The sequence below is a fragment of the Anomaloglossus baeobatrachus genome, chromosome 8 (assembly GCF_048569485.1).
Source record: "Anomaloglossus baeobatrachus isolate aAnoBae1 chromosome 8, aAnoBae1.hap1, whole genome shotgun sequence".
NCBI lineage: Eukaryota > Metazoa > Chordata > Amphibia > Anura > Aromobatidae > Anomaloglossus > Anomaloglossus baeobatrachus.
The window spans coordinates 65,799,198-65,824,554 of record NC_134360.1 but is presented as its reverse complement, the minus strand read 5'-3'; the positions used below and the strand labels follow the sequence as shown (position 1 = coordinate 65,824,554).

The 25,357-nt window shown below is 46.6% G+C and overlaps 1 protein-coding gene across 1 annotated transcript in view; it reads right to left on the bottom strand.

Annotated features, from left to right (window-relative positions):
• Positions 1-21,711, bottom strand: part of RAC2 (Rac family small GTPase 2) — a 202,234-nt gene extending 180,523 nt beyond the window's left edge. Inside the window, exon 1 of the mRNA XM_075321756.1 lies at positions 21,614-21,711. Within this exon, the coding sequence (XP_075177871.1) occupies positions 21,614-21,648 (35 nt within the window). The 5' untranslated portion in view covers positions 21,649-21,711. The remainder of the gene's footprint in view (positions 1-21,613) is intronic.
• Between the last annotated feature and the right edge of the window lie 3,646 nt (positions 21,712-25,357).

Genomic DNA, 25,357 nt, shown 5'->3' with positions numbered 1-25,357 from the left:
TTGGGTGGGAGAGAGCGGAAGCCATGACCGTATACCGTTGAAACGTTTAAGTAAATGTGCCTCCCGTTTTGGGAAGAGTTTTTGATTAAAAATGTATATTATTTACCGTTGATAATGTTATACCGTTTTACCTTTTCAGAAAAAAAAAAAAAAACAAAAAGGAAAATAAAACCGGTGTTGGACGGGCAGCCCGAGGACGGTCTGCGTTTTGCTAAGGGGGAATGTGTCGCCCTGGGCAAGCCAGGGGACACAGATAACAACACACACGCACCCCACATTCCCTGCAGGTACACCAGCTAACCCATAAATCCTTGTTGCCTTCCTCCAGAGGTTGATGATGCACACCAGGGGGTGGGCCAGGCGGTTGGCTCCGCCCACCTAGGAGCTCACAACTCTGGAGGCAGGAGGAAAACCAGAAAGATTAGCCCAGGGAGGGCAAGAGTGAAGACAGAGTGAAGTCTAGCAGAGGGCTAGAGTAAACAGAGAAGTGAAAGTGGTGAAAGTAGAGAAGTGTAAAGGAGAGAAGCCAGTAAAGTGACAGAAGGAAAGAAAGCCTGAGAGCCCAGCTTTGTGTAGGGCCAGAACAGCAAGGTCAGCAGACAGCGGTGAAGATCTGCAGTGGGACTGTCTGGAGGTTGCTGGAAGGGCCGCGGAGGCTGTGTGTATCCAGGGCCTGGAGCAGTATACAAAGGGCAGTCAGTACCAGAGCAGGGGCTTTCGGATCCCAGCAAGGCTTGGAGTCGCTGTAAATTGCTAAATCCGTTAGTGAAGGGGACGTAGATCTCCCAACAAGCAAGTCCTGATTGACGGCAAAGGTCCAACCACAACGGGGAAACACCGCCACCGCCAAGGCACCAGTTTCCCAGGGCCGGCGCCTGCGGGCAAAGTGTAGAGCTCCTCCGGCCCAGATTGCAGCCGGGGAGCGGGTAACCGGAGGGAATCCACCGATACCACAAGACATTTCAAAGGTGCAGTGAAGAGACCGTCACCGCTAACTGCAGGGAACCGCAGCACCGTGAACCGTCCGAGGGACCCGTCCAACCAGCCGTTTGTTTACCGAGAACTGTGTCGTGTTTACTGGCTGAGTGAGTACCTCAGTGCCGCAAGGCACAGCGCTGCCCCTGCGCCCCTGCACCCCACTGGGCCCCGGGATCACCAACCCCTACCCACGGAGGGGCAACACAACACCTGGCTGCTCCCATCACCATCCCCGGGATCCCCATCCAAAGCAGCGGTGGTGCAATCACCACAACCGTGGGTGGCGTCACGAACTATAACCCCAACAAACACCCCCTTTTTCACTCACGGGCGAGGAGTGTCGCTCGAGACACCCCGGGATCCGGCCCACAGCTCGAGCCACCAGGAGCAACTGCCGGACCCGAGCAGAAGGGGTGAGCGCGGTGTGCTGACACCCTCCTCCCCGCCCGCGACATATATATATATATATATATACTGTACATACTAGCTGTACTACCCGGCTTTGCCCGGGTTAATATCTGCTGTTAGCAAAATAGAATGTATTAACAAAAATGTATTCTGCACACAAAAAACACAAAACAAATAGATAGAAATATAATTATGTCTGTCTCCCCCTCTGTATATATCTCTGTCTCTCTCTATTTCTTTGTCTGTCTGTCTTTTTCCCTGTCTGTCTCTGACTGTCTCTGTCTCTTTCTCCATCTGTCTCAATCTCTTTCCCTGTCTGTCTATCTATCTCTGTCACTTTCCCTGTTTGTCTCTTTCCCTGTCTGTCTCTTTCCCTTTCTTTCCCTGTCTGTCTTTTTCCCTCTCTTTCCCTGTCTATTTCCCTCTTTCCCTCTGTCTCTTTCCCTGTGTCTGTCTCTTTGTCTGTCTCTTTACCTCTCTTTGTCTGTCTCTTACCCTGTCTGTATCTTTACCCCTCTTTCCCTGTCTGTCTGTCTCTTTGTCCGTGTCTGTCTCTTTACCTGTCTGTGTCTGTCTCTTAACCCGTCTCTCTCTTTCCCTCTCTTTCCCTGTCTGTCTCTTTCCCTGTCAGCCTGTCTCTTTCTGTCTGTCTCTTTGTGTCTGTCTCTTTGTGTCTGTCTCTTTGTGTCTGTCTCTTACTCTGTCTATGTCTGTTTCTTACCCTGTCTGTGTCTGCCTCTTTCCCTATCTGTGTCTGCCTCTTTCCCTGTCTGTGTCTGTCTCTTTCCCTGTCTGTGTCTGTCTCTTTCCCTGGCTGCATTGTGACATGCCAACATTCCATATAAGGGCGTGGCTGCGCATTCTTCTGAAGTTCTGGCTGCACTGTGGCTCCCAGCTCCATTCGCTTTAATGGAGGCAGTTTTTTTGGCGAATAACTGTAAAGAGCGGGGTTAAAATTTCCTCTCAAAACATAGCCTATGACGCTCTCGGGGTCCAAAAGTGTGAGTGTGCAAAATTTTGTGGCTGTAGCTGCGACGGTGCAGATGCCAATCCCAGACATACACACACACACACATTCAGCTTTATATATTAGATTATACCTCAATATTCTGTATCTTCTCCTGCCTTCCCTCATAGCTTCATGTAAATATGGACATCAGATGGAATACAAGGCCGATAAGGAAAGCTGGTCGCACCGACTACTGGATGAGTAACAGGGTGCGCTACGTCATCGTCCAGTTATCTGATAAAATCTGCAATTCTGCAGGTAGGCCTCACATCAGGCACCATTTTTAGATTATCTGCAGTGAAATCTTCCATATGTCTTTACTTTTCATTGTAATTACTTGGTTTCTTTCGCCTAATATCGACTCAGAGACACCATTGATCCATGAGATGTGACATGCTGCCTGCTGGATCATCGATGGCCATACAGATTTTGGCCATAACCAGCTATGGAAACAATACTGTATTATGAGAAGGTGGCAGATCCACCCGGATCTCCTGCCCATTACCGTGTATCACAATTGGGAGATCCACTAGTCTGTGATATATCAATGCTCAGGATGCCAGTCCAGGTAGGATCACATAAATGATGGCCACTGGTCGTGGGGTGTATGTGTTAGTTACTACCACTGCTTGCTTCATTTCTTCTGCAGTCACACATGAAGGGGCTCTGTCATTAATTTTGGATGTGTTTTAGTTTTAGGATCAGTCTGTAACATAAGCTTTGTCTTCCATTCTATAGTCGGACGTTGGACAGATTCCTCCGACACTGAGAAGTTTGTTTGCGGCTACTGTGAAAATAAGTGAGTTCTTGTAACCCAAAATTAAGAAGATCCATTGAGGACCATCCAGCTTCATCATCAGTCCGATCATCGGCCCAGGCCAAGATGGCAGCACATGGATGAAGTCATCCAGAAAGACGGGTGGAAAGTCACATCTCAGTCTTCCACCATAATGGCGTCTTCTCACCATCTCTCGGGTGGCTCAGTGATTACCACAGGTGTCTGCAGTACTCCGGTCATGGAAAAAAATCTGACCGAGAAAGTCTGTAGGAGTTTGTATGTTCTCCCCGTGTCTGCGTGGGTTTCTTCCGGGTTCTCCGGTTTCCTCCCACAATCCAAAAATATACTGATAGGTTAATTGGCTTCTTTACAAATTGTCCCTGATACGAATGATGGACGCCCCAGTACAGCGCCGTGGAATATGTTGGTGCTATGTTATCAAGGGAAAACAAAACCATCATTAAATAAAAATCTTTTAATCAAATTTATTTTGGTAATTTCTCTTTCTGTTAATCATTTCATATACAGATCATTCACAAAAAGAGTTGTGTTGATACTGTACCACATAATAGCCTTTTACTAAAGCTCCTGAAGCAAGGACTAGGGGACACAATATGCAACTGGGTAAGGAATTGGCTGGAAGATAGGAAACAAAGATTAGTCATAAATGGAACATTCTCTAAATGCTATAGTCAGCAGTGGGGTGCCGCAGGGATCTGTTCTAGGTCCAATTCTTTTCAATCTCTTTATTAATGACCTTGGGGATGGGATTGATAGTAAAGTGTCAGTCTTTGCTGATGACACCAAACTATGTAGGATATTAAAAACTGACCTTGATAGTACAGTATTACAAAACGATCTGGGTAAGTTGTCAGAATGGGCAGATACTTGGCAAATGAGATTTAATGTTGATAAATATAAAGTAATGCACCTAGGACGGAGTAATCCTATAGCTGCGTATACATTAAATGGAAGTAAACTCGGGACTACAGAACAGGAGAAGGACTTGGGTATTCTCATTACAAATAAGCTGAGCAGCAGCACTCAATGTCAAGCAGCAGCTGCTAAAGCAAACAAGATTTCAGGGTGTATAAAAAGAGAGATTAGATCCTGTGATCCCAACGTATTGTTACCCCTTTATAAATCACTTGTAAGGCCACATCTCGAATATGGGATCCAGTTTTGAGTTCCACATTTTAAAAGGACATTTAGAAGTTAGAGTCAGTTCAAAGGCGGGCAACTAGACTATTACAAGGAATGGAAGCCTCCCATATGATGACAGGTTGGAAAAGTTAGATATGTTTAGCTTAGAACACAGACATTTCAGAGGAGATTTCATTTATATGTATAAATACGTGTGGTCAATATAAAGGACTGGCACATGACTTATTCCTTCCAAAGACAATACTAAGGAACAGGGGGCACTCACTGCGAGTGGAAGAAAAGCGATTCCAGCAGCTAAATAGGAAAGGGTTCTTTACAGTTAGAGCAGTCAGACTGTGGAATGCCCTACCACAAGAGGTAGTAATGGCAGACACTATAACAGCTTTTAAAAAGGGCTGGATGATTTCCTCAGTACACACAACATTGTTGGTTATTAATGATTTAATGACAAAATTTAGAATTGGTGGAGGAAGGTTGAACTAGATGGACCTAGGTCTTTTATCAACCTATGTAACTATATGTTATAGCCAGATGGCAGGGGGTGAGAACACAGGGATCCCGCTATACAGATGTGCAGGGACAGGCATGGGGGCTATGACACTCACATAGACAGTCAGAACAGGTTATGCTGGTAATATACAGCATATATATCCACAAAGATTCACACATAGAGCTAACATAGAAATGAATGGAGATAGTTGCGCATGCGCAGTCACCTCTACATTTCCGATAGCGTGACACAGGGGGACGTTCTTGAGATAAATGTGGTTCTCGTATCTCAGAAGTGGAATCTGTATCTATGTGACTAGAGATGATCGAACCTATTCCATAAAGGTTTACCAGTTTCAAATTCGGTACAAGCCTTAACCTGTTCAGCTTGGACTCGGTAACGTGAGCCCTTTCCCCAAAAGTCGGCAATGTTCGGTTTTGTTCGAAAACTGATTGAGTTTTCCAATAATGCTTTTCTAATAACATGTTATGCTTTTGATGATTCAATATATCCTCCTGTAGAGGAGAAGGAAAAGACGCGGTGCGGCGCTTTTTCTGAGTGTAGTAAACCTTTAAACTTATGTTGGCAATGTATGTAATTATTGCAGTCACCTATAGTGAGCACATAAGGCTCAGGTAAAATACTGTATATCCTTATTGCTGGAGTTCTAGTCTGCTGCCCGATCAATGTGCTGTGAATAATCCCCCCGTCGCAGATACCACAGACGGAGTCTAGAAAGATGCAATAGATCGCATGCGGCGCTTCCAATATATCCAGCATAATAAGGTCTAATCGATCTGCATACTGTGCATGATCTATAAAATTGTAGTGAGTTCACTCATGTCTGATGCATATCTGTTTTATAGATTTTACTTGTTATGAATAAAACCCTCAAAAAATAAAATAAAAATGGAATAAAAAATATTACTTGATCTGCATACTACATAATATACAATGTTCTGGATAAATTTCACTTTTGTATGGTGTGTGTATATATATATATATATATATATATTAGCTGTAGTACCCGGGCGTTGCCTGGGATAGTAACTGCCTCGCTGTCTCTCTCCCAGACTCTGTCTGTTTGTGACTTTCTCTGTCCCACTCTCTGTCTGTGTCTTTCTCTCTCTCTCTCTCTCTGTCTCTCTCTGTTTCTGTTTGTCTGTCTCTCTCTGTCTGTGTCTGTCTCTGTCTGTCTGTCTCTGTCTATCTCTGTCTGTTTGTCTCTGTCTCTGTGTCTGTCTCTGTGTGTCTGTGTGTCTCTGTGTCTGTCTCTCTTTTTCCTTGTCTGTGTGCCTGTCTCTATCCATGTGTGTCTGTGTCTATCTCTCTGCCTGTCTATGTATCAGTCTCTCTCTCTGTCTGTCTCTCTCTATCTCTATCTCTGTCTGTCTCTGTGTCTGTCTGTGTTTGTTTGTCTCTCTCTATCTCTGTGTCTGTCTGTGTCTGTCTCTTTCCCCCTCTGTCTCTTTCCCAGTCTGCCTCTTTGCCCGTCTGTCTCTTTCCCCGTCTGTCTCTTTCCCCATCTGTTTCTGTCTCTTTCCCCATTTCTTTCCTTCTCTCTGTCTCTTTCCTTGTCTCTGTCTCATTCCTGTCTCTGTCTCTTTCCCTGTCTTTTTTCTCGTCTCTGTCTCTTTCCCTGTGTTTGTCTCTTTCCCTGTTTTTGTCTCTTTCTCTGTTTTTGTCTCTTTCTCTGTCTCTGTTTCTTTCCCTGTCTCTGTTTCTTTCCCTGTCTGTCTCTCTGTCTGTCTGCCTCTGTCTCTTTCCCTGTCTGTCTGTGTGGCTGTATCTGCCTTTGTCTGTCTCTTTCCCTGTCTATCTGTGCCTGTCTCTTTCCATGTCTTTGTGTGTGTGTGTGTGTCTCTGCCTCTGTCTGTCTGTCTCTCTCTCTTTCCCTGTCTGTCTCTCTGTCTGTCTGCCTCTGTCTCTTTCCCTGTCTGTCTGTCTGTCTGTATCTGCCTCTGTCTGTCTCTTTCCCTGTCTATCTGTGCCTGTCTCTTTCCCTGTCTGTGTGTGTGTCTGCCTCTGTCTGTCTGTCTCTCTCTCTCTTTCCCTGTATGTCTCTGTCTCTCTATGTCTATCTGTCTCTTTCCCTGTCTGACACTTAGTCTGTCTGTGCCTATGTCTGTCTGTCTGTCTCTTTTTGTCTCTCTCTAGCTGTCTCCCCATCTTATTACCTCACACATAAATTTCTTATAATAACAATTTATTTTGTTCCAATAGCAACCAATCACAGCTGCTATTAATAACCTGTAGGTCGCAGCTCCATTCACTTTAATGTAAGCAGTTTTTTTGTACAGTAATTGTAAAGCGAGGGGTTACATTTTCCGGTGAAAACATAGTCTACGACATTCCCTGAGACACATGGAGTGTCTGTGCAAAATTTTGTGATTGTAAATGCGACGGTACGGATTCCTTTAGTGCACATACATACATACATACACATACATACATATATACACACATACATACAGTCAGCTTTATATATTAGATATACTATATATATTGTATATTCTTTACTTTTTACTTGTTATGAGAGGGGAAAAAATACCTCAAAAAAGATTAGATACAAAAATCAATTGATCTGCATAATACATAAAATTTTAGGTGCATTCACTCATGTCTGATACACACTTCACGACCAAGGATGTTCCGGGATGTCCTAAATCATGAAGGAAGGAATAACTGCCGACTGCAAATGTCTGCTGATTTGAGCAGCTGATATGTGCGGCTAACAGGTGTGGATGGATTCATAATCCACCCGTGTCTGTTAACCTCTTAAATCAGTGGACTGATATATCAGCAGGAGAGAAAACCTATACTATTTCTATTAGGGGTGCTTCACACAGCGAGCTCACTGCCGAGATCGCTGCTGAGTCACGCTTTTTGTGACGCAGCAGTGACCTCATTAGCGATCTCGCTGTGTGTGACACTGAGCAGCGATCTGGCCCCTGCTGCGAGATCGCTGCTCGTTACACACAGCCCTGGTTCGTTTTCTTCAAAGGCGCTCTCCCACTGTGACACACAGATCGCTGTGTGTGACAGCGAGAGAGCGACAAATGAAGCGAGCAGGGAGCAGGAGCCGGCGTCTGACAGCTGAGGTAAGCTTGTAACCAAGATAAACATCGGGTAACCAAGGTGGTTACCCGATATTTACCTTAGTTACCAGCCTCTGCAGCTCTCACGCTGCCTGTGCTGCCGGCTCCGGCTCTCTGCACATGTAGCTGCTGTACACATCGGGTTAATTAACCCGATGTGTACAGCAGCTAGGAGAGCAAGGAGCCAGCGCTAAGCAGTGTGCGCGGCTCCCTGCTCTCTGCACATGTAGCTGCATTACACATCGGGTTAATTAACCCGATGTGTACTGTAGCTAGGAGAGCAAGGAGCCAGCGCTCAGTGTGCGCGGCTCCCTGCTCCCTGCACACACAGCTAAGCGCTGTGCGCTGGTAACTAATGTAAACATCGGGTAACCATACCCGATGTTTACCTTAGTTACCAGTCTCCGCAGCTTCCAGACGGCGGCTCCGTGCAAGCGCAGCGTCGATTGCACGTCGCTGCTGGCTGGGGGCGGTTCACTGGTCGCTGGTGAGATCTGCCTGTTTGACAGCTCACCAGCGACCATGTAGCGATGCAGCAGCGATCCTGACCAGGTCAGATCGCTGGTCGGATCGCTGCTGCATCGCTAAGTGTGAAGGTACCCTAACTCTGTAAGACCATGATTAGTGGAAAATCTACTGTGGTTATTTATGGTCAATGCTATGACGCATTGAACACCAATAACAGTAAAGAAATATATCTCCAAGATAAAAGGTGAAACAACAGAGAAGTCTCTTTTGAAAAATCAACAGTAAAACAGGAACTACTCAGTAAAATAGATACTGTAGATGGCTAGAGATAACCTTACAGATGCCATGTAGATTTGTTTGTGGTCACTGCAACTTTCCTAAGTGAACCCCATGGATTACTGAGGGTCTCATCAACAGGACCTTCACTGATCACTTGGGACAACCTATTTAGACAATTGTTTCTAACAACCTGTCATTACAGGGTTCTCATCCCCATACAATCTGAAAAAAGTGATAGTGTAGCACCGCTGAAGCCATCAGGGAGCTACAAGGTACTGCATCCCCACAAGTATTCAGGGCTTACCCCCTAGGGACCCAAAAGACCAGTGCCGGTAACACACAAACACTCCAGATAATCCCTGTTTTCCCCAAAATCCCCCAGAGACTGGTACAAGACTAGGGTCGGAGTAATGGATGGCTGCCTAGAGGTGGAGCCAATGCAGTCCACTAGACAACCAGGTGGGAGGGGCAGACAGTGGACAGTCAGACAGTGGACAACAGTGAGTCAGAGACAGTGAAAATGAGCAGACGGACTGACCGGAGTGAACAGTGACCTGAGGGCCCAGGCGGTTAGTTGCCGGTGGAGTACGGTGGAGTGCTCCCGGAACTACGCACTAATGAGATACAGAATCCTAGGTTAGGCAAAAGCTCCAAGCAGACCTGATAAAATCTGCACAGTGAGGGGACCATCAAGGACCTTGCTGATCGGTTCGGGACTCGTAGAGAGAACTGGGGAGAGGACCAGAGACTCCAACCCCACAGGGTTCACGCTACCGTCATACAGACTGCTGAAGAAGACAACCAGGAGGGGACCCCCAGCCGCTCTACGCCATGGGGACACACCAACCAAAGACAGGTGCAGGGGAAAGAAGCCACCAGGTCACTAAACCGGCATTGGGACTACGGGGACCTGCAGTTAAGACAAGCCAGCTTCGGGTGACCAGTTACCAGTGAGTAAAAGAACCAGTTACACTGAAACCCCTTATGTGGCCAACCTTCTTTCAAAACCCATCTGCAGAGGGTCTAACACCAGCCCCAGTAGTGACAACTGTGCAGCGGCGGCTTCATCCACATAGCCGCAAACCGCAAGTGGCATCACGTGTGAACATTATTCAAATCCCCTGTAAATATCCCCCTTTTTAAAAGCACCAGGGCACGGAACTGGGCAACGGCCATCAAAGTGACATTCCCCAGTTATACGCCGACCGGGACCGAGTACCCCATAACCGTGGGCGACACAATAGCATGGGCAAGAACGTTGCTGATAAAATGTACTGTGTGTCCATCAAATGGAATAAAACTAGAGGTAACAGAAGAAGAAAAGGACTTTGGCATCCTGGTTACCAGTGAGCTAAGCAGCAGTGCTCAATGTCAAGCAGCAGCTGCAAAAACAAATACAAATATTAGGTTAGAAATAATACCTGTGATTCTAATGTAATGTTACCCTCTACAAATACCTTGTATGACCACATCTCCAATATGATATTTAGTATAAAAAGTATATAAGAAGCCTAGTGTAACGCCTGCCTGGATCCACAGACTCAGACAGGCTGTAGTGGACAGGCTAGAGGGAAGCCACTCACCAAGTAGGACTCCCAGAACCCTGAAACCCTTTAACCCCTATACAGGGAATTGGAATTACACAGCGCCCTGGAGATCACTACCTGTGGAAGGCTGCAGTCTGAGAGAGTAGTTGTCAGGCAGGGTCAAACCAGGAATAGCAGAACAGGGACAGAATCAGCAGGCAAGGACGTAATCAGAAACAAGCAGAGGTCAAATCTGGATTGGGCAGCAAGGTACAAAAACAGCAGGCAGGAGGGTAGTCAGGAAACAAGCGGTAATCAGCACACGAAATCACATAACAGGACGAAACAGGAGCCAGAATTTTCAGAACTATCTAGGGCAGAGGTCAGCAGACAGGAGGGGCATTAAAAAGGGTGTGGTGTCTTCCCATAGGCTGTAGCTGAATGATGGTACTTCAGCTGGGAGACACCCGCCACCTACAGTCAGCCAGTGGCACTGCAGATCTCAAGATAACCCAGCCAGTAGATGAACGGAGCCTGCACCCACCGGCTCCGCTGGCATCGACTCCTCTCCTATCACCAGCACTATCCACGGCAGGAACATGGCGTCGCCTGGCGATCGGAGTAGAAGTCGATGGAGCGGACTCCGGTGGTGATGTAACAGCTAGAAAGGGTTCAATTTGTCAGGGGAGGTGCAACGAGATTAAAATGGTTCTGTCACTAGCTTACGGATAGCACTCGTATCTGTGATAGTCTATGGGGCCACTCACAAGTCTGTGATTTTTCACGAGCTGTACATTCCATGGAAAATTGCAAAGACTTGTCTGGTTGTATCAAAATCGGCAATGCAAGTCTATGGATCAGTAGAAAAATTGAACCGCGCTTCAAATACTCCTGAGTACAATGAGATTTTAATGGATGGTCAGAATAGAGAATATCGAGAATTTTTTTTTCCAAACTGATGGCACTCGGACCAAACTCTGATCAACACACCCCCTGAGGATCTCATGTGTACGAAACGCGCGTCGGGCTTTAGAGGCGAGCTAGGAGTGGATTATTACATCTGATCACGTTCAGGTATGCAGTCTGGATTCACCTATTTTTTGGGGCATTATCGCTATTAGTATTGCAGGAATTTAGATGCTAATGGTTGATTGGCAGGCAGTGTCTCTGGTGGGTTTATTTTTGTGTATTAATTTATTCACTATACTATAGGTGTATTGACACCCTAGTTACCCATATAATACTTGGGATCACTAGCAGCAAATTTTGCATAGCTGTGCTGTTGCCATTTTTTGGAGTGCTTTAGGGTGAATTTCTCTGCATACCATCTCAGTAGCCTTTGTGTGTGTGTGTGTGTGTGTGTGTGTGTGTGTGTGTGTGTGTGTGTGTGTGTGTGTGTGTGTGTGTGTGTTTTTGCATTGGAGGCTCCTACTATTTTATTTATTAATTGTATTTTTAATCAAAATGTTAATAAAAATTATTTTTAATAAAATAAATAATTATTCTTCTTCAAAATATATTTTCTTGAAGTCATTTTTTCTTCTGCATTTGTTATCCCATAGGAAGTATTTTGAGCCTAATCAAACTCAGGGTCTGATCCCAAAAATTGACCCATTTTTCTTATACATGGAAAAATCTGACGTCTGAATGAGCCCTTATGGTAACATTTCCTCCACAAAACTCGGATGGTTTTTTTTCTCACTTGACATCTGTGTGCAATCCGTTTTTCTTTACAGCAGCAGCTATTAACTTCTTCAACACCCAGTGGTTTTCCATTTTTTATTTTTGTTTTTTTCTCCCTTTATTCTAAGAGCCTTACCTTTTTTAATTTCTGTCAATATAGCCATACGAGGGCTTGTTTTTTTGCTGGACGAGTTGTAATTACTCCATTCGGCCCCATAGTATACTAGAAAATGCAAAACAAATTGCAGAAAGCGCAGTGAAATTGCAAAATAAGTGCAATTCCACAAAGATTTTTTTAAAAATGTATTTACAGTGTTTATTTTTTTGGTAAAACTGACCTACCAGTATAAATCCCCAGGTCAATACGAGTTTGTAGATACCAAACATGTCAAACATTTTATTTACCGTATTTTTCGGATTAAAAGATGCACTTTTCCTCCCAAAAATTTGGGAGGAAAGTGAGAGGTGTGTCTTATAATTTGAATGTAGCTTACCGGGGGTGGTGGAGAGGGGTCGCAGGAGGCCGGGAGAATGCTGAGGGGCTGTGCAGGGACTGCGATTGTTGTGCAGTGTCTGCACCACTGTGCTGGGTCTCCTGCGGCTGCTGCTGGGGCGGCTGTGCGGTGTTTGCAACACCTGTGTGGGGTCTCCGGTGGCTGTGTGGTGTCTGCGCAGGCTTTTCGGCTGCTGTATGGGGTCTCCGAGGACTGGACTGGCGCTGCGGGTAGGGTGGTGAGGACTTCGAATAATGCCGCCTGGAGTCTGCGCGTGCGCAGGTGGAGCTCTCGGCTCAAGTTCTTATCTGCGCAGGCGCCACCTCCAGCCCAGTGAGCTCCCTCCAGCGGACTTCAGGAAAATGGCGCTAGGAGGTGGTGCTTGCGTAGATGAGATCTCGGCTTTCCATTGAGCCTAGAGCTCAATCTGCGCAGACTCCTGGCGTCACTTCTTTGAAGCCCTCACCGCGCACATTTTTTTTCACTTTTTTTGCTCTGAATTTGGGGTGCGTCTTATAATCTGGTGCATCTCATAAAATGAAAAATACAGTAAGTGGGGAAAAAAATCAGAAATTTGTCAAAAAAGAGTAGCGCTTTTGATGCCATTTTACAAGACCCGTAGCATTCTCATTTTTCAGGATTTGGGGTTCAGTGATGGCTTATTTTTGGCTTCTTGACCTGACATTTTTAATTTTAAATATACCATTCTTGGGTAGATGCGATGTTTTGATCACCTATTATTGCATTTTATTGCAATGTTGCGGCAACCAAAAAAACCTAATTCTTTTTATTGTTTTTACTTTTTTTCTCGCTACACCGTGTACCGATCAGATTAATTTGTTTTATATTTTGATAGATCGGGCATTTCTGAAATCGTCGATACCGAATATATGTTTTTTATTTTTTTTAATCGTTTTATTTTTTACAATTTTATTTGGACTTTTGTGCTTTTTTAAATTTTTTCATATTTTTGAAAATTTTCTTTTAAAATTTTATTGTTTTTACTACTAGAAGCTGCAATCTTCCGATGGCTTATGCCAGAGTCGGACTGGAGTGTCTGGGGTTCACCAAGAGATCTGACTCCAGGGGCCCACTCAGGGCCGGTGTCAGCAGCCGGCACACACGGGCAAGTGTCGGGGCCCGGGACCACTAGGGAGGCCGTCAGCAGGTGCGGTGATTTATCCTGTGGCCCTGGGGCCGAGCTCTGGGGACTGCAGTGCTTGGGTGGCAGCTGCACTTTCCTGCATGCAACGTGTCACTGCTGAGCCTTGTGTGCAGGGGCATTGAAGTTCATCATCTGTGGGCAGCGCTAGCGTGCAGTGTGCTGAATTCCTGTTCAGAGATGAAGAGAAGGTACCTGGAAGGAGCCCATACACTCTAGCATCCCTCATGAAGAGAGGAGCCGCAGAGATTTATGTCCCACCCCAGAACTGTCTGCCCCCCACCACAGTGCAGTATACCCTTCCCAGAACTGTCTCCTAACCCCAGTGCTTATACCCCAGAACTGTCTGCCCCCACCACAGTGCTGTATGCACCCCAATGGCGCAGCAGCTACCAGGGGGGCAGAGGGGACAGTTGCCTTGGGCCCCGTGCTTAGAGGGGCCCAGCTGTAGGGGCCCTGGTGATGATGGTATGTCGCAGTGCGGGCCTGTGGAGCTCCTCTGTCTCGCTCCTGCCGTGTCCTCCTCCTGCAGCCTCGGCACTAGTGATGACGGTATCTTGGTGCAGTGCTGCGGAGCTCCTTTACCTGAGTCCTGTCGCCGCACTGTTCATATGTATGCACGCCTGAAAGACGAGTCGCGGGCGGGGGCCAGTCCTCCGTCACGGGGGTGGGGAGCTGCTCGGGGGATCACGCTCGGGTCTGGTACCTTCTCCTTGGTGGCTCGAGTGGGGCCGGACCCGGGGCTCGAGCAGCGCTCCTCGCCCACGAGTGAAAATGGGGATTGGATTTTGGATAAAGTTCTGATTGTCCGTGACGCCACCCGTGGTGTGCGGTGAGGTAACGGTGCACCGCCGCTGCCAGTTAAAGGATCCCGGGGATGGTGGTGGGCAGCAAGGTGGTGATCTCCCTCCACGGGTAGGGTGTTGGTGTCCCGGGACCCCGGTGAGGTGGTTGGTGCAGTGAGGGGAAGGCAACCGCCTGGGAGCTGTGCGCCCGGTTGGACCGGGGGATGTTTTAACTCACAGTTCACTTTGCAAGAAACTCACACAGAGTCAGCAATTAACCAGGAATTGCCGGTGTCCGTAAGTCCTCAGCGGGTGTTATTCGGATCCCACCTGCGGTACAGAAGGCCCCTTTTCTTGTTCTGCAGCTAGAAACCTCTTTCTCCTTCCCTGTTCTCCACTCCTTCTCTTTCCTCCTCCTCAGCTGGGAACGGGGAGCCCACTCCCCTGCAGTGATCCGGGCCCTCTCTTGGTACCGGCGGGCCACTACCCTGCCCCGGTCACCTCAGGTCCCTTCCTCACGCTTCCCTCCTCCACAGCAGCCAGGAGCTTTCACATCCTGGTCTGCTCTGTTCACTCTCCTCTCACACACTACTCCAGCCCCTCCCCTGCAGCTCAGTTTAGCTCCTACACTGGGGGGAGGGGTGTGTCTGCAGAACTGTACCAGTGTGGGATCAGATTACAAAGGAGGATTAACTCTGTGACTACCTGGTTTTGCCAGGGCGTCACAGACGGACATACATTTGAGTAGAGGAGGAGTCTCCAAGTCCTTTGACAGCGCATATCTGCAGGTCTGGACTCTCACAGTGCAGCGTTAGGACCTTTGGTGAGTCACATGACTGTGATTTCACTAAGGTCATTCTGCAACTGCGGAAACTTTAGTCAGTGATCTTAAGGTACCGTCACACTAAGCAACATCGCTAGCAACATCGCTGCTGAGGCACAACTTGCTAGCGATGTTGCTGTGTGTGACATCCAGCAACAACCTGGCCCCTGCTGTGAGGTCGTTGGTTGTTGCTGAATGTCCTGGACCATTTTTTAGTTGTTGCTCTCCCGCTGTGAAGCACACATCGCTGTGTGTGACAGCGACAGATCAACAACTAAATGTGCAGGCAGCAGGAGCCGGCTTCTGCGGACGCTGGTAACCACGGTAAATATCGGGTAACCTAGAAGCCCTTTCCTTGGTTACCCGATATTTACCTTCGTTACCAGCGTCCACCGCTCTCAGCTGTCAGTGCCGGCTCCCTGCACACGTAGCCGGAGTACACATCGGGTAATTAACCCGATGTGTACTGTGGCTAGGAGTGCAGGGAACAGGGAGCTGACACTGGCAGTGTGAGAGCGGCGGACGCTGGTAATGAAGGTAAATATCGGGTAACCAAGGTAAGGGCTTCTTGGTTACCCAATGTTTACCGTGGTTACCAGCGTCCGCAGAAGCCGGCTCCCTGCTGCCTGCACACGTAGCAGAGTACACATCGGGTAATTAACCCGATGTGTACTCTGGCTAGGTGTGCAGGGAGCCAGCGCTAAGCGGTGTGCGCTGGTAACCAAGGTAAATATCGGGTTGGTTACCCGATATTTACCTTAGTTACCAAGTGCAGCATGCTTCCACGTGTAGCGACGCTCCAGCGATCCCTGCCAGGTCAGGTTGCTGGTGGGATCGCTGGAGCGTCGCTTAGTGTGACATCTCACTAGCGACCTCCTAGCAACTTACCAGCGATCTCTATCAGGTTGTATCGTTGTTTGGATCGCTGGTAAATTGTTTAGTTTGACTGGGCCTTTACACAACTTGTACTATCATTGACATTTGTGATTGAAAGGCTGGGGCCCTCAGAGTGAGGGGGCCCTGGGTTAGCTGACAAGTCTGCCCACCAATAAATGCCTGCCCTGAGAAGCAGGCAGCCTTGTACAGCTGCACTATATAAGGCACGGAGGCCCATTGAGGGCCCGGGGCCTACCGGGGTTTTCCCTGGTGCCCAGTCTGACCCTGGTTTATGCTACAGAGAGGGGCATCAGTACCAACTCTGCTATGTGCAGAACAACAGTTTTCAACATATGTAACTATGTAACTTTTTCTTCGGGTTTTATTTTTGTCTTTACATTATACAATGAGTATACGCACTAGTTTCTTGCTTGTTAACCAAAGTTTTAAATGTGTTCTATTGGTTTTGAAATGTCCTAATTCTTCTCACCATGTATAAGCTAAGATAGATATTGTCTATACTTTTGTAAGTGATGATAGGCAGATTTATCTAGGTGTATAGAATACAAATTGTGAAAAATTAGATATAGACCTATAATGATATGGCTCCATGCCACACACACATAAGTTGACCAAACTATGTAGCTTAATATAAAGCACTTATCTTGTATTTAGAACAGTAAGTTTTTACCATGAAAGAAAAAGATAAGACCAAAATAAGATGATAATATAAACACTCATGTGTCAAATAAAACTTCAGTACTGGCAGTAATTCTGGCAAAACTAATGCACATCAGCACCACTTCCTCTCCTGGCCGGGGTGTGGTAGTTTGGTGGCATTCACTTTTTTTTCACTAATCTGCCTTGCTGCTGGACTGTAATAAATAGTATGTCAATCAGAGGTTGTGTCACAGAACCTTCTAAATAATGATGATGTGATGATGAGAATGGTGATGACAAAAGGAGAAGTGCTGTTATGTAACCACTTGCTGATGATTTCATAATGGTAATTTTATTGGTTAATTGCTCTCTATCGTATAATGAATTTCTGCAGCACACACTTCTAGTTCAGATTTCGCTTCCATGCCAGTCAAGTGAGAATAGCCATACCTCATGTCTTCATCTGTATATCTTTATTTCTCTCTCCTCACTCTCTTTTTCCCATTCTCTCTTTCTCGCCCTCTCTCACCTCCCTCCCCCTCTCCCTTCCTCTTTCTCTCCCTCAGTCTCTCGCCCTCCTTCTTTCTCCAGCTCTCTTCCTTTCCTCTCTCTCCTCTCTCATTTTCTTTTCCCCTCCCCTTCTTTCTCTTTCTCTCTTTCCCTATCTTTGTCTCCCTCTCTCCTCCTTTTCTCTCTCTATTTCTCTCTCCCTCTCTATCCTCCTTTCCTCTCTCCCTCTCCCCCTCTGTCTCCCTCTCACTTTCTCGTCCTGTCCCTCTATCCTCTCTATTTCCCAATTTTCCTATTTCCTCCCTCTCTCTTTCTTTCTTTCTCACACCTTCTCTCTTTCTCTCTCCTTCTTACCTTTTTACTCTTTCTCTATCCCCCTCACTCTCCTCTTACTCTCCCCACTCTTAATGTCCCAATCTCACCCTCCCTTTCTCTCTTTCTCTACCTTTCTCTCTCTCCCACCCTCTCCCTCTCTCCTCCCTCTTTCCTCCCTCTCTCTAATCCTCTAGCTCCCTTTGTACCTTTCTCTCTCTTTTTTCCCCGCTGTCTATATCTTTCTCCCTCTCTCCATATTCCCATCTCTCCCCCTCTCTATCTCTCCCTCTCTCTCATTCCTTTGCCCTATCGCTCTCCCTCTCTTTCTCTTCCATTCTCCCTCTCCTTCCATCCTTTCTATCACTCCCTCTCCCTTTGTATCTTTCACTCTGTTGCTATCTTTTTCCTGCTCCTCCTCTCCATATCCCTGCCTCTTTCTCGCTCTCTATCTCACTAACTCTCCGTATCTCTCGCTCCCTCTCTTTCCCTTCTGTTCTCCCTTACCCATTCTCCCCTTCTCTTTCCTTCCTTCCCTCTCTCTCACTCTTGTTATCTCTCAGTATCTTTCTCTCTCTCTTTCTCCATCTCTCTTTATCCCTCTCCTTCCCTCCGCATCCTTCTTTTTCCCTCTGTCTCTCTCTCCCTTCCCTCTTTCTCGCTCTCTCCCTCACTAACTCTCCATATCTCTCGCTCCCTCTCTTTCCCTTCTGTTCTCCCTTACCCATTCTCCCCTTCTCTTTCCTTCCTTCCCTCTCTCTCACTCTTGTTATCTCTCAGTATCTTTCTCTCTCTCTTTCTCCATCTCTCTTTATCCCTCTCCTTCCCTCCCCATCCTTCTTTCTCCCTCTGTCTCTTTCTCTCTTTCTCTCTGTTTGACACCATTAAAGCACTTTGTATTTGTGAGCGATCACCAGAATCTGAGTATATACACATCCAGCATTACAAACGGAAGTCGTGAAGCTAGTGTGAACATAACTGGCAAACTTACTAAAAGTAAATCATTTTTACACAGTGTAAACTTTACCCTAGACTGTCTGACAGTATACCACATCAGTCACAGCTGGTTGATAAGTGTTGCACATTTTAGGCACTTTTATCCAAATTTACATCAGCTAATAATTAGTTTGCTTTAAGCCAAATTTCTGCGAGAAATGTTGCCTCTTTTTGATGCACAGCATAATCTCAAGCCTTGCCCTGTTTTGCACGAAACCACATAGTAGCTTCCCTGCTAAGCCACAGCCCTTTGCCCAACGAGGCACAAAAAGTATTTAAAAAAAGCATAATACATTTTGTGCATTACATGTATGACTTTGCTTAGCAAATCTCTACCTATGTCGACAGTTAAAGAGGTTATTCAGCTTTTTATTTTTCTAAAGTGCCCGGCATTGTCTAAAAATAATGCATACTTACCTACAGATCCCTTCCACCAGTCTCTGAACTTTTTCTTCCACTAGATGTGACACTGTAACCAACCATACATTTGGGACTGCTATGACCAATGATTGGCTGCAGCAGTCACATATCCGTACAACCAGTCCAGAAGCCAGTCTTTGTTCATCCTATTCTGATTTTAAGGTTGAAGTAGATGGAAGAAAAGGGTAAATCCAGGATCAATGTGGATTAGGATATTTGATTTTATTGTTCGATGCGTTTCGGAGCAGTGTGACTCCTTCTTCAGGAACTAAAATCAATAATTTACATTATTGATTTCTGATTTTTGTTTCCTGAAGAAGTAGTCATACTACTCCGAAACGTGTTGAACAATAAAATCAAATATTTTAATCCACATTGATCCTGGATTAACCCTTTTCTTCCACCTCCTTCAACGTTATTCTCCTGAGTTCGGCAGCAGCCTTCCTCAACATGTAATTATAGTGGTTGTATCTGTAACACAACCACAGCAACTTAGTGCACCTAATTTAATTATTTCTGTTACCATCAGATAAAACACCATCTGCCCCCCCCTCCTTCTTTGTTATTTCAGTTTTACTACATATTCTAATCTTAAGGACATGCAAAAGATGCAGTCAATCATTGGCCAAAGAGGTGACTAAATGGTCACTGCTGTGGACAGAGATTGGCTGCAGCAGTTATGTGCCTGTCCCCAGCCTGGAGATTGGCAGGGAACTTGGCCAATATTACAGATGAGTGGTGGGGGATAGGTAGGCGAGTATACATTTTTTCTAATGTTTAAACAATGTTGAGTTTTGTTATTGAAAATAAAAGAAGTGGACAACCCCTTTAAATAAACAGATTACTGTAAGTGCAAGCTATGAGGAAGGAAACCATCCAGTGATTGTGAAGTGCAAACAAAAGGTTCTAGTAATTGTAACATACAAGGAAGAAAATAAGGGATTTTTCCAGGTTGCTATCTAAGCTGTAGGTATAAATGGTATGCAGGTTGCCAAATCACATTGGCAGCAAATGCAACAATGGCCTCCGGCCCAGGATTTAATAATTAGGTGATGAATGCATGTCTATAATTCTACATCTCGTCATTATTTTGAGTGCAGCCTGAATTAGTAAAGATTTGTTTGGAAATGTTGAGGCAAAACAATGACACTGGGAGAACGTGTGCGGAATGTTCATTCCAGGTCCACCGAGGCTATGACAAATGTGCACACCTCCACCCTTGGGTCACAATCACACTGAAGGCCAGGCTCTGTCTCTTCATCTGCACTTATTTACCAAACTTGGAACATTCTTTGTAAGTATCAAAATATACTAATGACCTGACTAGCGATACGGGGACGCCGACTTGCTCACCGCCCTGGCCGGGTCCCGCTCTCCCCAGAGTTGTGGCTAAATCCCAGTGGGTAGAAGGACCTGTGGGCGTGACCGGCTTGGTTAGTGGGTGTGACTGGCTTGGGTGGTGGGCGTGGTGGTTTCCTCCTGTCCACTAAACTCATGCAAGAGTAAGTTTCGCCCCCCCCTGCACACCCCCATCTGGGGGTCTTACCCCCAGAACCCTGCTTATATTATAATCATCTCCATGTCCACATGGACTTAAAAGAATAATGTAGCTTCCTGGTATCAGCTATGTCGGCAGAGACCTTGCCCCTTCTGGTCACATGGGCATGACGTCAGCAGAGGTCCGTCTGGCCACTGGGATTTAGACGTTACCCTCTCCCCAGCTGCCGCGCAGCTTCCCATGTGCTCTCCTTCCTCCTTCTCATCCTAGGCCCTGTCAGTGCCGCATAAGGTTCCCAGAAGTACACCTAAGATGTGCACACACTCCAACCCTCCTCTTAAAGGGTTAGAGTGCCATTACTAGGAAATGCTCTCAGCATATGCCTGAAAGGCACCATGTATTTCAAGCACTCTCCCTTTAGGGAAGGTGCCTGTGCAACGTTCCTAGTTATTCAGTGTCTCATTCTGCTAGCTAGTTGTCAGGTCCCGATATCCTTGTGTCCGCTACCTATACCTGAGTCTGCCTTCCCATATCTGTCTATCCCTGTTGGCCCACCATTCCTATTCGTACCTGCCTCTCCAGCCTGCCTCAGTCACCCCGCCTGTACCTGTCTATTCCTGAGTCCATCACCTTCCCTGGGGGTCAGCTACCACAGTCTCGGTCACTGTTTAAGGATACCTGACATCCGCCTCATTGTGGGTGCTTAGTTAAGCCCCGCTCACTAAAGGGTAAGCTGTGGTCCAGTTGGTCCCTTAGTCCCACTTGCTGCCCCTACACCGGCCGCGAACGTTACAAAAGGAGGGGAGTTCAAATTCTCTATAAGATTCTGTCAACCGGCTGATATTCCCAATAGTCTACACTCCACGAATAGGGCATGTGATATAGGGTAGCCTAATATTGACCCCCAACTCTTTTCCAGTCCATTACACAATTGATCTATATGCAAGTAATTCACATTTTTGGTAGAAAACCCATAAATCGGAGGGACTGCTTATATAAAACATATTATTCTTCTAAAAAAGAGCAGACCTACATGAAAGTCACAGCATAAACCACATATACAGGAAGTAAGTTCCATATACAGCAGAAAAGCAATTGCTTCTAGCTCAAGTTTACACGAAGTGCTCTGTTTTTTATTACACACCTTCCAGAACTTCTATCCCTGTAGAGATACAATGAATATTTTTTGCACTTACCCATCTCCCACCACGACACACTTTATGGCCTGCATGGCTGGATAGAGACGTGATCTTGTGTTCCGTGCACTTGTCACTGAAAAAAAAGGAACTTACAAGATAGAGAGAGGAGGAGGAGGATGTCTACAGAGAACCGACCACAAATGCTCAATGCTGTAAAACAGGAAAAGATATTTCCCCAACTATACAGGAACTAAAAAATGTCACCCTTTAACGACAAATAACTGTCATGTCAACTTCATTGTACTCTTAGGTCAATAAGTAGAGTCCAAAGTGTGTCTTACAAGTGTCTATTATGTCTTTTTCATCTATTGTCGCTGTGAATTTGAGGGTAAATGCATTAGAATTTCCATCAGAAATTAGATACGTAAAAATCTAGAAGTCGTGTGCAGATTATCTTTTATGATGCACCGATGGCCAGAGATGTGCCAAGACGGACCTTACTCCAGCAGACCTTTTATTACCCATATTAATAAATATGGATTTATATTATAATGGTACATCAGTAAAAGATGAATGGATCATTTCAGGTCAGTGGCCGTGGACAGCAAATGCACAAATTTCCTTAGGGTCTAGGCACTTCATTCACCAACCTGGTGTATAAAGAACATGTTTCAGCCCGAATAATCATAAGCTAAGCCTCAGATCTTAGCGTGTAAAGGCCGCTTTACACGCAATTACATCGCTAACGTGAGGTCGTTGGGGTCATGGATTTCGTGATCCACATCCGGCCTCGTTAGCGATGTCGTTGCGTGTTACACGTACAAGCAACCGCTAATGATGCAAAATACTCACCAAATCGTTGATTGTTGACACGTCGTCCATTTCCCAAATATCGTTGCTGATTTTGGACGCAGGTTGTTCATCATTCCTGAGGCAGCACACATCACTACGTGTGACACTCCAGGAATGACGAACAACACCATACCTGCGTCCTCCGGCAACGAGGTGGGTGTGACTTTCATGCTGCTGCTCTCCACCCCACCGCTTCTATTGGACGCCTGCCGTGTGACGTCTCTGTGACGCCGCATGAACCGCCCCCCTTAGAAAAGACGCTGTTCACTGGCCACAGCGACATCATTAGGAAGGTAAGTACATGTGATGGGGTACTAGCAATATTGTCCGCCATGGGCAGCGATTTGCCCGTGACGCACAAACGACGGGGGCGGGTGCAAAAGCTAGCGACATCGCTAGCGATGTCATAGCGTGTAAAGCCCCCTTAAGACAATTTGCACAGGGTCACGAAAAGTGATCCACTCATCTCTAATCAGTAATAAAAGGGTTGTTTTATCACAGATATTCATGACATATCCACAGAATATACCATAATCAAGAAAGAGATATAGGTCCCATCCCAAGGATCACACTTAGCTCCAAAATGGAGTGTCCCCGCCTCTGACTTGTGCGGCTGGTAAGCGCTGCTGTCCCGTGTGACGGACAGTCATGTGGTTTCTGGCAAGCAAAGGTCACAGCAGTTGGCTGCACAAAATTGTTAGTATTCATTGTGCTAGGCAGCTTTCCTGGATGATTTTCATCTCTTCCCCTTTAGGACCCAGCAGAGCTCTCCTTCCATCCAGCTGCTGATTATCAGTGTTCTCCTTGTGCTTAAATACACTCATCTTCCCTGGACTGGTGTTGGTGATATTATTCAGTTCATTCAAGCTCTGGTTGCAAGCAGGTGGCTTGTTCTCATCTGCAGTATCATTGCTGAAAACTTTGCTGAACTTCTACCTGAGTCATCTGTGGTTAAGTAGTTCATTCTTTTTCCCCTGTGTGTCCTCCTTGTGTCTTCTTTTGTGTTTAGTTGACAAAGAGATCATCCCACCTGTTCCCTATTTAGGGTCCAGCACTAGGGATACCTAGAATCGGGTATCTGGCTCAGCGCGTAGGTGTGGAACCTGTCTAGGGTGGTGAGGGACCCCAGGGGCCAGCAGTAGGTTTGGTCAGGGGTCACCATCTCCCTCTTCCCTAGACACAGGGTTTACCTGTGTTCACCTCCAGTGCTTTTGTGGAGCCCCACATTATCTTCAGGTCACCTTAGGGTCTTCAGGGATTCCACGTGTTGGGAATCTTCTGGCCGCAGGTAGATCAGGTTAACTTCAATGGGAATCGTGACGCCACTCTCGGTAATTGCGGTCAGGGGGTGACCACCACTGCAGTTTAGGGAACGCCTGGGGCTGATGGTAGATGCAGTCAGTTGTTGTGGCCTCCCGAGAATGAAGCTGGCCCCAGGGCCCAGTGTAAGTGTGTAGTACCACAGGTCGAGTACCACAGGTCGCAGAAGAACTCACATACAAGCAGCAATGTCTTTCAGGGTTTTTACTCAGATGGTAGCTGTGAGTCAAGCCGGGCGATGCTATGATGAACCAGGTGGAACCAGGTATCCCTTCGGTTGCTGTAGGGATGACTGCTGACTCGCCTTCCCAGCCCTTCTTGTTTGGGGTGACTCCTTACGTGTAGTATTGCAGGGATCACCCAGGGAAGTCGCAACTGCCGTTCTCCCCTTTCTGGCCCGTTTGCTGGCAGCATGGACCAAGGTTAAGATGGCTCCAGGCTCAATCCTCCTTATGGGCCCCCTCGTTGCTGCTGATGCTGTGGACTCTATGTAGGTTGGTGAGGCACATACAGTGCCCTCACCAGCAGGTTTGGCAGGCCAAGTAAATGGGTTCCTGCTCTGGGGACCTGTTTCCTCGTGCAGGCTTGGTCTACTGGCAGTCCCCTTACTTAGCCACCTCTTGCTACTGCCCTAGGTGGTTTTTAGGCGGCACCACTGGGTAGCCTCTCTCCCCCGCCAACAGCCACTACAGGTGCAGGGTCTGAGCTTGTCCTGATCTTCTACTCCACACCTCAGACGTGGCTCCTCCACTCCTACTCCTCTGGCTGCCACTGCACACTCCCTGTCTCCAGTCCCACTACCCACCACTAGCTGGGATGCGAGTGCCACGCCCTCTCCTTGTATCTGCCCAGGGGTCCCCTCTAAGCTGTGTGTGTGTTTCTGGTTACTTCGTGTCTGTGTATCCACACCCTAGTCAGCCTTTGGGATTACCTGTTTTGCACTCACTCAGCCTGAGTGCAGTACTCAGTGGTGCCTGACCAGGTCAGGGGCGCCACACATTGTCTGTTTGCTTCCGTTTAGTCTCTCCTGTGATTAACCCAGCTTGTTATTTATGACTAGTGATGAGCAAACCTGGACTGTAAAATTTGGGATCCATATCAGATAGCTAGTATCCATACACCAACCCCAAACATGGAGTTCTCAGGGAACTCCATATAACTAATTGGATTTGTCCACCTGGATAATTTAAACAAAAGTAAAGTAAAAAAAAAAGAAAGTAGGGAATAAAGCAGGAGCATTATACTTACCGAGTCTCCCGCGCGGCTGTTACACTACTTGCGGGGCAGCTCATTACCCTCATACATATTCACTGCTTTCCCCGCCCACCAAACGTCCCGACATCTGTGATTGGTTGAAGTCAGACCGCGCCCCCCACCCTGTGAGACAGCGTCTGTGATTGCTTGGAATCGCACACGATGTCTGCGTCTCTATAGTGGTTTAATAAAATATTAAAAAAAAAATTTGATAGGGTGATCCTGGCTTACTACTTTTGTTCTTGCTTGTATACTTGTCTTTCATTTGTACCTAGAATGATCCCCTTGGGGAGCATTGCCCTCCGCTAATTATTTGTGTCTATATTATGATACCCAGCACAGGTAGAAACTGTCAGCTGTGAGTGGTAACATCAG